This window comes from Periplaneta americana, chromosome 6 (genome assembly GCF_040183065.1).
Source record: "Periplaneta americana isolate PAMFEO1 chromosome 6, P.americana_PAMFEO1_priV1, whole genome shotgun sequence".
Classification (NCBI taxonomy): domain Eukaryota; kingdom Metazoa; phylum Arthropoda; class Insecta; order Blattodea; family Blattidae; genus Periplaneta; species Periplaneta americana.
The window spans coordinates 159222626-159240763 of NC_091122.1; the positions used below are offsets into that span (position 1 = coordinate 159222626).

Genomic DNA, 18138 nt, shown 5'->3' on the forward strand with positions numbered 1-18138 from the left:
AATTATTACTATGTTAAACGTCTCTAAAAATAATATGTTAAAAGCAGTAAAATGAATGTCGCGCTTAAGCGGTAAGAAGAGGGAAATTGTTATGTGTGTTACGTTGGGAATACTGAATGTGGTATTTCACACTTACCGCGTATTGGTTCTGTGCGGAAAACAAGCAAATACGCACGATCTCGCACAAAAATATAATGTATGTTTGTTCTAATAGCAATTCGAGGACCTATCAAATAATGGAAGAAAAGTGGATAGAGTCAAATATGCGTATAACTAACAACAATATAATCGTATTGCAGTTAATGTGAAAGGATAAGTAAACATCCTGATCTAACGATATGTATATCCCTGTCATTTCTTACAAAATCGTTTATTTTTGGAAACGTCCCAATGAAACTTATGTAAGAGATTCCATAGCCATTCAAAAGCTGATTCTTTCGCAATTTTCCTTGCTGGTACAAATGTCATAACAACGAAGGAAAATCGTAGCTCCGTCTTCATAGCGGCCGCAGAGAAAAAAAGGTCGTTCCCATTAAAGTTACTGATTCTTGGAGTGCAAATATGTTTTATTGGAAACTTTCCCCATTAGAGAATTGCCATGTGGACAAAGTATACGCTAACAGTTTGTGCGAAAGCATAAAAGAAAATTAACATTGCACATATAAGCCTTACTGAAAACCAATAACAAGAGCGTTACAAAGATTTATAAAACTATAGAAATATAAAAATTTACAACTGTAAGTTATAGCAATGGTTTCTTAGAATAACTATACGAGTAGATAATTTAATACCTAACAACACAAGACAGTTCAATTTACGAATTTCTAGATTATGTGTTTGCCAAAATAATTTTACAAATTGAGGAATACTTACTTCCTCTGGCTCCTATCATAAGGCCTATTGCTTCAATTTCTCTAAGTTTATATTTTTCTAAATAATAGGGAAATGGTAGGCTCGTAAATGCTTTTTAAGTCAGCTGTACTATACTAGTCACATTTCGATTGTCATTTTAGTTTCGAATTGACTTGCTAAAGTTTGTTTTACGCACTAAAGTTTCTTTGTCGCACTCTTTCCTAAAGTGGAAATATTCAAAACAAAGACTTTTAAACTCCTCATTAATTACTGTAAATATTGATAACACGGTTATTCAAGTTAGAAATAAGAGCATTTGGAAATGTAACATCCCATTTTATTCTTCTTGCCGGACTTCAATATGAGCAACTTTTTCCTTTACAGACTCAGTATATTCTAATATATATATATATATATATATATATATATATATATATAGTGCTTCCGGGCTGGTGTTACAAACTTTCAGGAGTGATGGCGAAGGGTAAATGTATCAATTTGAGATAAGAAACCATGGTCTGAAAATGACTGAGTCGAAAGTTATAAGCAAAAATAGTTGTGTGGAAATGGAATTGTAATTTGGCACCACGTGCCCTCCTTCCCTTAACCTTTGGAACAGTCGTGGAAAGATGGTATGGGCCGGATGTCTCCTACGTGGGTACTTGTTCCGACACAATCTGTGAGCTTGTCTACTGTTCCCATTGGCTCATCCGTATTCGAAAATCAGGTCTGCATATTCCGCTCTCGTGTACTCCTCCATTTCACTAGGACTGATCGACTGGACACTGCAACTTGTACACATACACTGCTGTCTACAGACGTGCATAATATCAGGACCGACCGTGTCCGTTACACACTACGCTATCTGCATTCCTTTTTCCTGTCCTCACCCCTCAGACAGCGCACTGAATGGAATACTGTAAATAGACAACGTAAACAACGTCAGATAAATACAGTATGTGTAAGATGTACAGATAAATGCACATAAATAAGGTGTACAGAGGAATGAAATTATTTCATTTCCACAGAACTATTTCGCTTATAACTTTCGACTCAGTAATTTCCGGACCAGGGTTCCTGATCTCAAATTGATACATGTGCCCTTCCTCATCATCCCTGAAAGTTTGTAACACTAGCCCGGAAACTCCCTGTATATATATATATATATATATATATATATATATATATATATATATATATATATATATATATCTGTGTGTGTGTGTGTGTGTAAACATAGGTAATAAATTGAAAAAAAGAAACAAAAGGGCATGAAAAATTACACTTGCCATTAATGTGACACCATGTGATTAATCAGGATTTGACAGCATTTTTAACACTGTTATCATATCACAATGTCATCCCTCAGAGATGTTGGTAGAGGAAACTGCTTCGAAATTCTTCGAAAATAGCTGGTATAGTCCCTCGAGCACTTATGAGAAAGCCGAATACCTCAAAGTGAATTAAAGAATATTTCAACTTGAAATTGTTGACTGTAGGCTCATAGATCAACTTCTTCTCATGGTGGACCGCTGCTGACTGATGGCATCCCACTTCAAAACAATGATGCCCTGTTTAGTGTCAGCATTGTACGCTAAAATATCCACTCATCTCGTTGATCCATTTTCAGCTAAACAGGAGATTTCTTCTTCTACTATCCAACCCTTATTTCTTAATGCGGCAGCAATTTTGGATCTTATAAGATGATGTCTAGTGTTCCTCAAGAACAATCCCTGTTCACAGAATCCCAAGACGTGTGGTAAAGTTTCGATCTCTGGGCAGTCATGCCTGCACCGCGTATCGTCAAGAGATCTGACGGAACGAAAAGTTGCTAAATTTGCAGTCATTTTCAGGCTAGATATCCATTCACTAGTCCAAAGCCCTTTCTTGCTAGCAATCCAACTGTTGGCGGCTGTTACTTCGCTGTACATCTCAACACCTTTTCCCCGTCCTGAAAGACCTTCCATGTTTCATATTCACAACATTTGATAACTCGTCCAAACAATCGATTTAGTATTAATGTGGATTCAATAATGCAAAGAAAGTGAGCTCCAATCGAAACACTGATTTCTTTTTCTGTCAGGTCATGAAAGGATACTTCAACCGTCCTGATGCGACTGCTGAAACTATTGATGGAGAAGGATGGGTACACACAGGAGACACGGGATATTATGACGAGCAAGGAAAATTCTACATTGTTGACAGAACTAAAGAGTTAATAAAAGTCAAAGGATTCCAGGTAATTCATCAAGTTATTAAAATGAAACGTGGCATTACTATTGTTTCAACAGTGTTAATCCACAAATCTGTAACTATGTATTTAAAAAAAAATGTTAACTTAATGGATTGAATATGCTTCTTTTAGGAACATTATCACTTTGAGAATTTATTACTGTCAAAGACTATGAAGATCTTTATTCTTCATCCCATTATAAGTCGGTTATTACGAAATGATATAGACACATATAGACAATTTGACTGCACTGCAAATAAAAAATTCTTAAGAAGAAAACAATTCAAGTTTACTGCGAATAATTATTGATAGGGACTGTACTTTGTCAACAGGGCGTACGGATATAAGGTTAGCTGTTCATAGACTATATTGACGTGATGTCATATTTGACGCATCTCCTTTGTGCTGAAGTTGACATTCTATTCATGATTCAAAGCTAGACCTCATAGACTGTTTACAATGCCTTATAGTAATAAAGACTGATACTACGATGATGTTTTCTACAATTTAAATTATTTCTTCATTTATTTAATTCACTTATTTTCACTAGCAGAGTTAAGGTCATGAGGCCTTCTCTTCCACTCAACCAGTATAAAAATGTACAGCAAATATAGAAGTACAGCAGCACAGAAAACAATGGAATAATAATAATAATAATAATAATAATAATAATAATAATAATAATAATAATAATAATAATAATAATAGCAAAATGTAGATGTGTTTAGTTACATGTAATTCCAAGAGTTAAACAATTACAATTTACCGTTAAATAAGACAGTTTGTATAAAAAAATTATATTTCATAACGAAGGACGATAATAGTAATATACGTTACAAGAGCGGTATGTTGACGTTTTCATGGTCGAGGAAAAGATTGAAAAAGCGAAACGTAGTTGAGCTTTTTTAATTTCCGAGAACATGAAAACAAACATACCGCTCTGTATCATACATTATTTTGTGCGAAGATCGTTTATTACATACCTGAAAGACGAATTTCTAATTAGTTGCAATGAAATCTCCATCTTGGTTTCTGTTTAATGACGGCAACTTCGGAAAACCAAAATATCTTTCTTCAACATTGTTGCTATAAAATGTTTTCCGTGTTTACTATACTCCAGCAGGCCATGATATACGTCTGTCTTCCCCCCCAATCTATAAATGTGAACTTAAAACAAACGGTAAGGTTATGTAATGCTTTATTTTTCATTTTAATATTTTAACAATATTATTTATATAACATATTGCAGTAATAACATCGGCATCTGGAATCTTGTTGATTTTTTCACGGCTTCCTTAATGTTACTTGTATCAGGAATGCAATAAGTTTCGTGGAGTAGTAGACTTTACTTAATTTTTGCAAATATTTAAAAACAATAATTAACATTGCAATTTAGGTGAAATTGCAGTGGTAAGTTTCCAATTTATAATTATTACTATGTTAAACGTCTCTAAAAATAATATGTTAAAAGCAGTAAAATGAATGTCGCGCTTAAGCGGTAAGAAGAGGGAAATTGTTATGTGTGTTACGTTGGGAATACTGAATGTGGTATTTCACACTTACCGCGTTTTGGTTCTGTGCGGAAAACAAGCAAATATGCACGATCTCGCACAAAATTATTGATAGGTATATGAAAAATAAAAATCACATTCCACAAAAGTTATATTTGAAGAAAGATCATATTCTAGAGGCGAAAAGCAGTCTTTTGGCAGTCGGCTTTTGAAAGTAGCCAATGTTTGAAGCCCCTTTATACAGTATTGTACACTATTTACAAAATAAGTAGGTTTCAGTATTATGAAAGAAAATTCCTTTCATTACAATACACAGCACTGTACATAATAGTGTAAATAATGTTTGGTCAATGTAGGGTCACATTCTTTATTATAATGTAAATAGTAAAAATAGCGTATTATAGTTTACATAATTTAAATAATATAAATTGTAAATATTAGTGTAATTGTTAAAAAGATATATGTTTCGTTCTCCTCAACTTGACAAAACAGGATTAGCGTGAGCGGAGAGAAGTAGGCCTACTTCACTTGCTAAATGAACGAACTCATCCGGTACAGTAAAAACTCCAGTAATACTTAACCTTGTAGCCCCCTAGGACAAAGTACGGTCCTTAATTATTACGAGTACGCTGCATTTAAAATAATTTTTATAATGTCTATCTTTGTCATTTCAAAACGGCTATTTAATTTACATTTTCTCCAGTAACTTTTGAGTTACGTATTCATATACAGGGACGTCATTTTATTTTTACTTCAATGTTTATTGTACCTGAGTTTTTGAATGTACTTCACTCCACCCCTTCTACTAATGAAGTTCCAACTGTCCTCCACACAGAACCAAGGCCGCATATAGTACGCAGTACTGAGTTAGTGGGTATAGTACGTTCCAGAAATATGTTCGCGTTTTCCAGTGATGAAAGGGCTTTCAATATTGAATCATATTTTTCACAGATACTGTTGTCCGTTTGCCTACGTCGCATCCCGACTTCCTCCACGTGCTTCTGCACGCCCCACTGTAAAGGCTAGTGGCTGGGAGTCTTAGCTTCTTTCTGAAAACATCAATTTCTGTTAGCAATTGGACGTCTACGTAATATTATACAACTATTTAAAATAACTTAAATAAAAGGGCCTTGTTAAGTTATTAACTGTCACGTGATTTCCTCCCTTTCTACGATCCTGCGACATAACCACTTGGACGGATAGGAGATAGCATGTCTGAGTAATTTTATCTGTGCGGGTCGGGCAGAAGTGAAGATTAAATTTACAGTACGTAAGGTACTCTTTTATAGAATAGATACAGAATTATTTCAGCATGAGTTACTACTGTAGTACAAGGACGAAACTCGTAATTGGAATTAGATACAATAGTCTATAGTGCGATAATATGCACAAAAGAACTGAAGCCAGTATCGAAATGAACGGCCACCATTTTCAAAAATGTGTTTAAATATCCATATTATGATTATTTTTCAATTTAACTTCATTCTTTACATTGTACGCTAATGTGCTGCATAGTGAATACATTCGCATGGATAACTCAGTTCGTTAATAAAAACATTTATTGTTAATACTGTACTGTATTTTGATTAAATAGAAACCCAATGAAAATTATCAAACTCAAAATTGCGATATTTCCTAGTTTATGTAATTGGATGTACCACTTTTCTTCTCTCCTATAACTAGTAAAGTGATTTGTTTGTATTTTACGCCAGTATCATCGAACTCCAGTCTTGGAAGTGGGTAGCAAACGGTGTTTCCGGTTCTCCACCCCAAAGGTATAGCGAGGTTAATATTAAAAATGTTAGTAAAAATAAAATGATGTCCCTGTATAATAAAGAGTGAATACTAAATACTGTCACCGAATACCAGAGCATAACAGACCACACCAAAACATGCATAAATGAAATAAAAACTAACACCCTATCTTGCAATTTTTCTCAAATGTCCAATGGGGCGAGTGTTATTTCTGTGGGAAACGGTCCTGTATACTCCGAATGCCATTTGCCCAATTTGACAGGAGGCTGAGTGAATCCCTGGGTCCTTCTGGAAGTATTGGCAACAATAAAATCCCCGTCATCTGGGATTGAATCCAGGACCTTCCAGCCCTTAGCCAGTTGTTCCCCTTCTAACTGAGCTACCCGGTCTCGAAAACATTAAAACATGTATCATTACAGGTAGCACCAGCGGAGCTTGAGGAGATCTTGAGAAGTCATCCCCATATAGAAGACGCAGCTGTTGTTGGCATTCCTGATGAAAGGTCAGGAGAGATTCCTAAAGCCTTTGTTGTTCCAAAAATCAAGATTTCAGAAGAGGAAGTGAAGAAATACGTGGCAGAGAAGGTGTCGGATTATAAACACCTAAAAGGAGAAGTGGAATTTATCTCAGACATTCCTAAAAGCCCATCAGGCAAGATCCTACGAAGATTGCTCAAAGAACAGTGATGACCATGTCTCAAACACCTTTGTATATTTTACAGTATAAATTTTTGCATTAATATTACTTCACAGATAAAGAAATCTTATCTTTTGTCTCATAATCAGTGTTCTATATAAGTGTGTAGGAATCCGTGTGATAATTGTGTTCAGACAGAACCATAATTCATTGGTGTACGATTAATGAATTTATTTTGTAAAAACTGCATGTAAATGATTACTTTTGTAACCTCTGACGTTTGTACAGTGCAATAAACGAATGAAATAGGCTAATGATGCTATGGCTCAGTAATTTATGCAGGGTGTTAGGAGTGTGTGTGCAAATGCACTGTATTTTGATATTTGTTCAAGAAAAGTGTATGTAAAACAACGCCCTATTTACTTTTTCCTGTGCTATAATAGTTTTTCCATAAATGTGTCACGTGTTTTAGGACCTGTTTTATGAATGATCGTACTATGAAACATCTGTCAGACTATACGCAAGTCTTTCCATCGTATGTAGTCCCGCATAAACATACTTTCTAAGTCAGTAAGGCCGGTAGCATATTGCACCGAACATTTTTTCTCTGACATGACGGTTTTGCCTCCGACATTTTGATGTGACGGTGATTACACGTATTATTACGAGGTTCCAGCATACTACATCGGACATTCCACCCCAAGACGGGACATTCGTCCGATGCAGTATGCTTTAGTCTCATAAAAATGCGTGTAATCACCGTCACATCGAACGATCCAAGATAAAACCGTCCTGTCCAAGACAGAATGTCCGATGCAGCTTGCTGCCTGTTTAAAGGGTCATTAACCTTGCAGGAAGCTCACTTGACGTAATGGACGGATTCACTGATACTGAATTAGCCAATATTCATATTTTAATGTATGGATCAGCAAGAGAATCTACAATCGTAGCGAGGGAGCTCTATTAACTACGATTTCCAAATCGCGGGATTCCAAACAGATTGATGTTCACTGCTGGGCATCAAAGAATCGATCTCTCCCTCCTTGCACCGAGGTTTATGGTCCTCAGAGTGGCGTTGTTTCCTTCGTAATGTGACAGAACGTTTCTAAAAGAAATTTCTAAAGGAAAATAATATTCTGGGGAAATTCCACAGATAGTAACCGTATATTCCTACTACAAAAATGAGTAATTAGAATAATAGTAGGTGCCAAATCTAGGGAATCGTGTATGACTATTTTCAAAAAAATTACAAATAATGCCCATGGTTTGTCAGTATATTTTTTCATTAATAATCTTCCTCGTATGTAATCGTGAAAACTTTGTAACTAATTCAATAGTTCATAGCATAAATACGCGTCAAAAATGACTTTCATACTCCATCGGTAAGACTATCGTGCTATTAAAAAGGAGTGCGTTATATGGCAGTAAAAATGTTTAATAGCCTACTTATCGATATAAAAAATGAAACAAAACATAAGATTAAAGAAGTACCTAATTTCTCACGCCTTCTATTCTGTAAGTGAATTCATGACATTCAACAACGCTTCATGAAATTGATACTAAAACTTTGTGTTGTACTAGTAGACTATATTTTAAACCTCTTCTGTATATATTTAAACTAGATTATGACTATAAATTAAGACTTAATAGTAATATTAAGTTTTTGACTTGTTCCATATTCTAGCTGTGAACCAATGTATGAATACCATGGAACGTTAATAAATACAATACAATACAATGCAATACAATGATATGGGTAAAATTACAGGTAGAATTGTGAGTGTGTTGTGTAACATTTTCCTATCAAACTACGGTATAAGAAGCGGAACGACTCATTATCATTGCAGAAGGTAGACGCAACAAGAAAACTGAAAAGGTTGAAATAACATTTACAAGGTTAGTGAGTAAACGTTGTAATTTCCATTACAGTAATATAATATTTAGGATAATGTAGATCAACACCTACCTATTCTCTAATTTATTAACAATACATATGTACTTTTACCTGTTTATTTTGTGTCTCATTAACAATAAATGGGAAAGGAATGCTGCTAGTAGCAATAATTTAACACAAAATCAGACTATCTAGGATTCGTGACGTCACGATCTCTGTCAAAAGAGGGAAAGCATTTTCGTCTGTAGTAGAGTACGCAGTGTAACCTACGTGTAAGGATACATCCTGAGTTCAGTCCTTGGAAGGTCAAGCACATTTGGGAATTAATATTGGTTGGCTGTACGTTCAAGGTCTACAGTATGTCATAAATAAACCAAGGTTAGCGACGATAAGGCGTAGTCCCCACTGTCTCCCTGGACTTACTGTTCATCGAGTGAGTTGTATTTACGATCAGTGTATATATTTAGGTAAGTACTGTATTTTTATCAAACAATACACATTACATAGGGACATGTAATAGTAATATGCGTTACAAGAGCGGTATGTTGAAGTTTTCATGTTCGAGGAAAAGTTTGAAAAAGCGAAACGTAGTTGAGCTTTTTTAATTTCCGAGAACTGAAAGAAAACTTACCGCTCGTGTATCGTACATTATTTTGTGAGAATATCGTTTATTACATACCTGAAAGAGGAATTTCTAATTAGTTGCAATGAAATCTCCATCTTGGTTTCTGTTCAATGACGGCAAATTTGCAAAACAAAAATATCTATCTTCAACATTGTTGCCTTAAAATGTTTTCTGTGTTTACTATACTCCAGCAGGCCGTGATATACGTCTGTCCCCCCCCCCCAGACTATAAATGCGAACTTAAAACAAACGGTAAGGTTATGTAATGATTTAGAGTTCACTTAATTTTTGCAAATATTTAAAAACAATAATTAACAGTGCAATTTAGGTGAAATTGCAGCGGTAAGTTTCCAATTTATAATTATTATATTCAACTTCTCTAAAAATAATATGCTAAAAGCCTAAAGCAGTAAAATCAATATGTCACTTAAGCGGTAAGAAGAGGGAAGAGGTTATGTGTGTTAGGTTGGGAATACTGAATGTGGAATTTTAGACTTTCCGCGGATTGGTTTTGTGCGGAAACCAAGCAGTGGCGGTGCGTCAATAAGAGCACAAGAGCACGTGAACACCTTGTTTCCATTAATGCACGACTAGTTTTATTATTTGATACCGTATTGACGTAGTGGGGATGTATAATATCAGAATCGAGTATTTTAAACTTCCCGCATCTTGCATAAACTTCTTATGTAAACTTGGCAACATCCGTTCACGTACAAGCCGTGCTCTTTTCGAGATGGTTACAGGAATTTCACGCATGCGCGGGAGAAAATTGTTTTTAGCTGGCCGCTTATGACTCGTCAAGAGCACAAAGCGTTAAGTGAACATGATGAGTATCTATCCTACAGATGTCAGGTGCATCGGTGCCTATCGTTCACGTGCTATATCTCGAGGAGGAAATTTAAAAGCCTGTAGATGTCAGCATCTGACTGTAGGAACGTTTACTTTACGTAGATGTGTCTGTACAGTGCTGCTACGAGAGTGTAGTTTGTGAATTACTATACTTCAGTGTCGGCATAACAGCATAGTTTGGCTTTCAAACACGTGCTGGCTGACTATGGTGGTGGTATGAATTTAAGTATCTGTATGGTAATGTATAATATTTAAGAATAATATTTACTGGCATGTATTTATAGTAATCTATGCGAATGGGATTACAGTACTGGTATAGGCTATAGTGTATCAGTGTGTTGTGAATCAAAATATATTACTGAACACACGCGTTTGTAAATAACGGGACTGTGGTATGTATTCATTATTAACAAACGTAAACAATGAACACTGTTCAATTAAATTTGGAACAGTAAAGAACTGGGTAAACTGGGTAAAGTACCAGGAAAAATTGGAAATAGAAAAATTGAGTTTCATTATTATTATTATTATTATTATTATTATTATTATTATTATTATTATTATTATTATTATATGTCGATTTGAATTTATATACGGTTATTTTCGATAGTGAAACATTGGAATCATGACATTTCATATTAGACTAAACGTACAATTTCAAATTCTTTTCGATTTTTGAACCACAAAATTGTAAACACACATAATATTTTATCACGAGCCGCCACTGAAACCAAGCAAATGCGCACGATCTCGCACAAATTTATTTATTGAAATCTTCTGAATCTTCCATCGTGTTCTCTTGTTTTCAGTAAATTTAATAGTAAGAATTAAGAGTACAAATCAGCTTCCGTGTGATGCAGCGTGACTTGGAAAGACGAAGCTAACAACGCTTGCAATTTCTTACTTTCGTTGAAAATCTAAATTACTTAACCATTAGCTGTTAGTCCTCCGGTGAGTATCGAGAAGAGGTACCTTCATCTGTAACTCAAGCTGAACCGGGTTTGATTCCTGACAAGAAGTGGAGAATAAATTATTTACTTCGAGCTGGAATTAGGTATGTGTCTTTTACTTGTGTCTGTGTTGAGTTGCCTTAAGTTGTCCCATTACGTTCGGTTAAGGGGAGAGGATGGTATTTTTTAAAACTTCTTTCCTATTTGGTGTAAAATATTAATTTTTTGTATGTAGAGAGCTCATAGCTGTGGAAACTCAACCAAATAAAAATATAAAAAAAAATTATTTGGGGGCCCAAATTAAAAAAAAAATACCCAATGCAGGATTGTACTAAATCCGATATATCTAAACCGTTTTTAAAGATAGATTCAAACAGTTTTTTGCAATGTATTTGCAAAAGCATGTTCTACAAACTGTCTGTAACAGAATTTTTATATTAGTCCTTACGTTTGTAAAATAAACAATTAAAATATAATAACTATTTTCTGATTTCCTTTCTTGCACACAAACGGACGTATTTTTTAAATGAAATCAATTAACAAAATTCTGTTATAGAGAAAATTTCCTAATAGTCTAAAGAATGTGTGTTCTAAATTTCATGCATGTATCTTTAATAGTTCAGAAATTATATCCATTTTTGTCTGGCAATGTAGAAAAAAATGAAGTTACTGGAAAACGATAAAAGCGGGCGTGTGATTTAAAAATCCATAGCGCAGGAAGTTTAAAAATGACGTCTCAACATCCGATAAGGGCACAAATACCCTCACAATGTTATGCAATGCATTCCACACATATCAAAGGGTATTTTAAAGATTTTTTTTTAATTTAATTTACCGGAAACAACAATAAAAAGTGGGCGAGTGATTTAAAAATCCATAACGCAGGAAGTTTAAAAATGGCGACTCAACATCCGATAAGGGTACAAATATCCACAAAATGTTGTGCTATGCATTCCACATATATCACAGAGTATTTTAAAGATTTTTTTTTAATTTACTCATTTTTCATCAAAAAATACCATCCTCTCCCCTTAAGCTACCGCACGAGCAAGCAGTCTCGCCACATTAAGACCAGAATTGAAAGGACGTTCTGAACAAACACTGATACCATAGAGTAGGTCTATATGATATTATAATAATAATAATAATAATAATAATAATAATAATAATAATATATAACAATAATAATAATCATCATCATCATCCTGTCAAGTACTAGTCCCAAAAGAACTGTTACGGCCTGAAAAAGCGATTTTCTTGCCATCTTTTTAGAGGCCAAGTGACCGCTTCCCATTTGGACGATACTTACTAATAATAATAATAATAATAATAATAATAATAATAATAATAATAATAATAATAATAATAATAAATATAACAATAATAATAATAATAATCATCATCATCATCCTGTCAAGTACTAGTCCCAAAAGAACTGTTACAGCCTGAAAAAGCGATTTTCTTGCCATCTTTTTAGAGGTCGACCAAGTGACCGCTTTCCATTTGGACGATACTTAATAATAATAATAATAATAATAATAATAATAATAATAATAATAATAATAATAATAATAATAATAATAATTTCGAACATGAAATACTTTCTGAAACAGTACCTACATGTAGCCTGTACCTAGATCAAATATACCCAGATAGCTCGGCCTTATAGGTTTAGACAGTAACAACTTATGACAGGTTTACTATGCTGCCATCTAGTTGTACATAAGGAGTCACGTCATAACTGCCATTTGAATTGCATTAGCGATTGTACTGCCATCTCGTGTTCGTTTAGGGCGGACGGGTGGCGATCCTGGCGGTTGTTCTCTTCAAAGTGCTGCCGATAGGAATGAGCCATCTGTTACATATATGATCTAGGATGTATATCATGAATTTATTGTGATCATATTTTCAACGGTAGACATAGCGGGTACTGGATATGCCCTGAGCGATTGTGCATGCTCAAGCTTAGAGAAATAAAATTCAGGACTGGAGCTATAGTCCGGATCAGCTTACTTAATACCGTAAGGGTGAAACCTAATCACTTTCCCCACATTACTCAGTGGTGGCTAGTGATAAAATATTACGTGTGTTCACAATTTTCTGTTCCAAAACCGAAGAGAATGTTGTTGTTGTTGTTGTTTTCTAATGCCAGGCGTTTGACAATAAAGTCATTTGACCTCTTGCACTCCAAAATTTTTCAAAGATATTATCATGACCAGCCAATGAAGCACAGATTTTGAGGTGTTCCGAATTCATTTCTTGGTTTGAGTTGCACAATGGGCAGTTAGGGGACTGATATATTCCAATTCTATGCAGGTGTTTAGCCAAACAATCATGGCCTGTTGCCAATCTAAATGCAGCTACAGACGATTTTCGTGGTAAATCGGGAATTAACTGTGGATTTTGATGCAGAGAGTTCCATTTTTTCCCTTGGAATTGTGTTATCAAATTTTGTTTGTTGAAGTCTAAGTATGTAGATTTAATAAATCTCTTCACAGAGTAATACGTAGATTTAGTAACAGGTCTGTAAGTAGCAGTGCTGCCCTTCTTTGCTAAAGCATCCGCATTCTCGTTTCCCAGGATTCCACAATGGGATGGTATCCATTGGAATACAATTCTTTTATTGAGTGATATTAATTGAGAGAGCATTTTAGTTATTTCTGCTGTTTGAGATGAAGGTGTGTGTTTAGAGACGATTGACAGAATAGCTGCTTTGGAGTCTGACAATATAACTGCATTCTTAAATTTATTGATGTGGCATAGAAGATTCCTGAGACATTCACTTATTGCAATGATTTCACCATCAAAACTTGTTGTTCCATATCCAAGTGATCTATAAAGTGAGAAGAGACAGCACGTAACACCTGCACCGGCACCTTGTTCTCTGGAGATCAAGGATCCGTCGGTGTATAAATGAAGCCAGTTTTGTGGAGGATACCTGATATTAATTGTCTCTAAAGACAATTATTTCAGTATTTCAGTGTTTACTTCTGATTTCAGTAATTCTTCTGTTAAATTTAGATTATATTCTATATTTAATAGAGTTAAAAGGTTTGGTTTAATTTGTAAGTTTTCTTTTAATTCTTGAACAATGGATATGAAACTTTTTTTTGAGTTTTCAATCTACAGAGAGGACTGTATGAATGCCAATTGTTTCCTGGTAATCTGATAAGTTTTTCATATTGAATCAGTGCTTTTTCTTCTATTGTCATTTTGATACTGTTTTTTATTAGGTTATTTTACGACGCTTTATCAACATCTTAGGTTATTTAGCGTCTGAATGAGATGAAGGTGATAATGCCGGTGAAATGGGTCCGGGGTCCAACACCGAAAGTTACCCAGCATTTGCTCATATTGGGTTGAGGGAAAACCCCGGAAAAAACATCAACCAGGTAACTTGCCCCGACCGGGAATCGAACCCGGGCCACCTGGTTTCGCGGCTAGACGCTCTAACCGTTACTGCACAGGTGTGGACTTGATACTGTTAATATTAGTGAGGAATCTCATAGAATCTATTGGAGTTGTCTTGATTCCACCAGTAATGAGTCTGAGAGCTTGGTTTTGAACATATTCTATGTCGTTTATGAAAGGTGAAGTAATTAAAATTTCTCCGCAGTATGTCAGCACTGGCTGTATAAACATTTTTTATGTAGTGTTCAAAGTATTCCTAGAGCGTCCCCATTTCTTTCCTGCTAGTCTTTTTAGAAGGGAGAATCTTTTACGAGCTTTTTCAGAAATGTATTTCAAATGGTTGCTCCATGTTAACTTATTATCGAAAATAAGTCCAAGATATTTGGATTCATAAGTCCTAGGAAGGTGTTGGCCATTGTATTGGATATTGAATTCCCTTTCTTTTTTTCCGAGTGAAAATATTTGGTAGTTACTTTTGCTTAAATTGAATGTCATCAAATTTGATGTATTCCATTCATGTAGTTGATTGAGAGCCTTAAGAGCAGAATTTTGAATTTTGTCTCTATGTCTGGTAGATCCGGAAGTCCACAAAACTATATCATCTGCAAATAGTGCTGTTGTCATGTTTGATTCCTCTAATAGGGAGGGTAAGTCATTTATATAAATATTGAATAAAGTTGTGCTGAGGACAGCGCCTTGAGGTAGACCTCGATATGTTTGTCTGTAACTAGAAAGAGAATTATTGAATTTAGTGGCAATGAATCTTTGACTAAGGAATTCTGATATCCATCTGAACATGGAGAATGTAAAATCGTACGTTTAATATGAAATGTCATGATTCCAATGTTTCATTATCGAAAAACAGTGTATAAATTCAAAATATAATAATAATAATAATAATAATAATAATAATAACCAATATTTTTATTTTTAACTTTTCCTGGTAAGTTAGTTTACCCAGTTCTTTACTGTTCAAAATTGCTTGAACAGACTTCATTGTTTACATTTGATGAAAATTAATGCATACCACAGTACCGTTATTTACAAAAGCGTGTGTTCAGTAATATATTTTGGTTCACAGCATAATGATACACTATGACCTATACCACTAGACCTTCTGTAATCCTATTCGCATAGACTGATTACTATAAATACATGCCAGTAAATATTATAGACTACCATACAGATGCTTAAATTCACACCACTGTCACAATCAGCCAGCAGTGTTTGAAAGCTACACTATGCTATTATGCTAATATTGAAGTATAGTAATTCACAAACTACACACTCGTAGCAGCACTGTACACACACCCATACAAACTAAACATTTCGGCAATGAGAAATACTGACACCTACAGGCTAATATACAGACTATTAAATTTTTCTACCTCGAGATACAGCACATGAACGATAGGTATCGATGCATCTGACATCTGTAGGATAGATTCACTGTTCACTTAACGCTTTGTGCTCTTGGCGAGTCATTAGCGCCCAGCTAAAGGCAATTTTGTCTCGCGCATGCGTGCAATTCCTGTAATCTCCTTGAAAAGAGCACGGCTTGTATGTGAACACACGTTGCCAAGTTTACACAAGAAGTTTACGCAAGATGTGGAAAATTTAAAATACTCGATTCTGATATTATACATCCCCACTACGTCAATACGGTATTAAATAATAAAACTAGTCTTGCATCCATGGAAACAAGGTCTTCACGTGCTTTTGTGCTCTTATTGACGCACCGCCACTGTCATTACTACATATGCTAGTGGACTGTGGTGATTTTCTAGTTTGAAGGTTGAATTTTCTTTTGCTAACTTCGTTTCGAATTTCGATACTGAGAAATACTACAGCTGGTAGTGATTTTCTAACTGTTATGTTGGCAGGAGGAACAGCATTCTATTAATTTTTTCACTCCATTCACCTAATACAAATTTTATAGGCTTACAATACGGTTAGGTTAGCTATGAGATTGGGAAATATAGATGGTGGAGGTAGATATGTTTAAAAAAATGTATAACGTAGGGTATTCAAACTTTTTTGCTTGCGTACCCCCAAAATACAATTGTTTTATTTGCGTACTCTCAAACTGCATTGCAATTATATAAGAAATAACAAAAGACTAAGATTTATGTTGAGTGCAAATTAAACCTCGTGCTACCAAGAGGGATAATGGGATTACCCCACAAACAAATTTTCAGTATTATTTTTATTTTTCTTCACATTTCTTTTTGAAATTCCATGTATTTGTCCGTTATATGTCAACTAACAATTTGAATTAACAATAACATAAGTAATTAGTCCAATTTAAGATGTAATTCACATTATTTGAGGTGATCTTGTTACTTCCATTGGTAGCCTGTGTCATGACCAGGATCGGTCCTGGACACAGAAACGCATGAAATTCTGAACGCATGGAAGATATAGCTGTATTTGTCGAGTGGAGTGGGAGATGGAGCGCGTCGTTACTTCGTCTCTCAACATGTAAACAGTCCGTCACAGTACGGCACAAAATATATTTCACCCTGTACAGATGCAGTATATACAGTACATTCCTAGTGTAGACAATAAATGTCTACCATTAAAGTATTAACGTGAGTTGTAACCTTCAATCAGGTGTCCCTACGCCGAAGCCTGTTACACGTACCGCAGCCAAGCAGCAATACACACAACGGTAATGTACATTACGGACCTACCTGTGCTGTTGCAGTCATTCCACACAGGTCATGACGTCATTTATACTTCATGTACTCTAACCTCATACTGGTTACTCTGTGTCCCTAGACCGAAGCCTGGTCATGACAATTCCAGGACATAAAATTCATGTCTACGTTTTTCTGCCTCCAAATTGTTTTATTTTGTGTTATTTATAACAATTTTTATATTGTTATTTATATCATGATGATCTTTTGTTCGTAATTTTTCATTTTTTTTTATTTCTGTGTGTCAATGTTTTCCTGGAAGTCATTTTGTTAGAAATAATTAGGGCCTAGTATTAATTTATATTTTTTCGAGATGCTCATTCTAGTATAGATGGTGTTCGAATACAGTAGTAGTCTATTTGAATTTTAACAAGTAACTAAAATTATATTTATTAGTTTTTTACTTGGTTATTTAACTATGCTGTATCAACTACTTGGTTATTTAGTGTCAATGGTATTGGTGTGGGCGAAATGGTATTTGGCGAAATGAGGCCGAGGATTTACCATAGATTATCTGACATTTGTTTTACAATTGGGGAAAACCTTGAAAAAAAAAAAAGAATCATATAAAATCAGCCCAAGCGGGAATCGAACCCACGCCCGAGCGCAACTCCGGGTCGGAAGGCAAGTTCCTTAGCCGGCTGAGCTACGCCGGTGGCGATTTATTATTTTCATATTTTTTATTTATTTTTAGAAACCAATTTTTATTTTATTTTATTATAA

At 34.9% G+C, this 18138-nt stretch overlaps 1 protein-coding gene across 1 annotated transcript in view; it reads left to right on the top strand.

Moving 5' to 3' along the window:
* The window catches only part of LOC138701982 (uncharacterized), an 86730-nt gene that overhangs the window by 24326 nt on the left and 44266 nt on the right, over window positions 1-18138 (top strand). The window contains exon 8 of the mRNA XM_069829411.1: window positions 2936-3091. Coding sequence (XP_069685512.1) covers window positions 2936-3091 — 156 coding nt within the window. The remainder of the gene's footprint in view (window positions 1-2935; window positions 3092-18138) is intronic.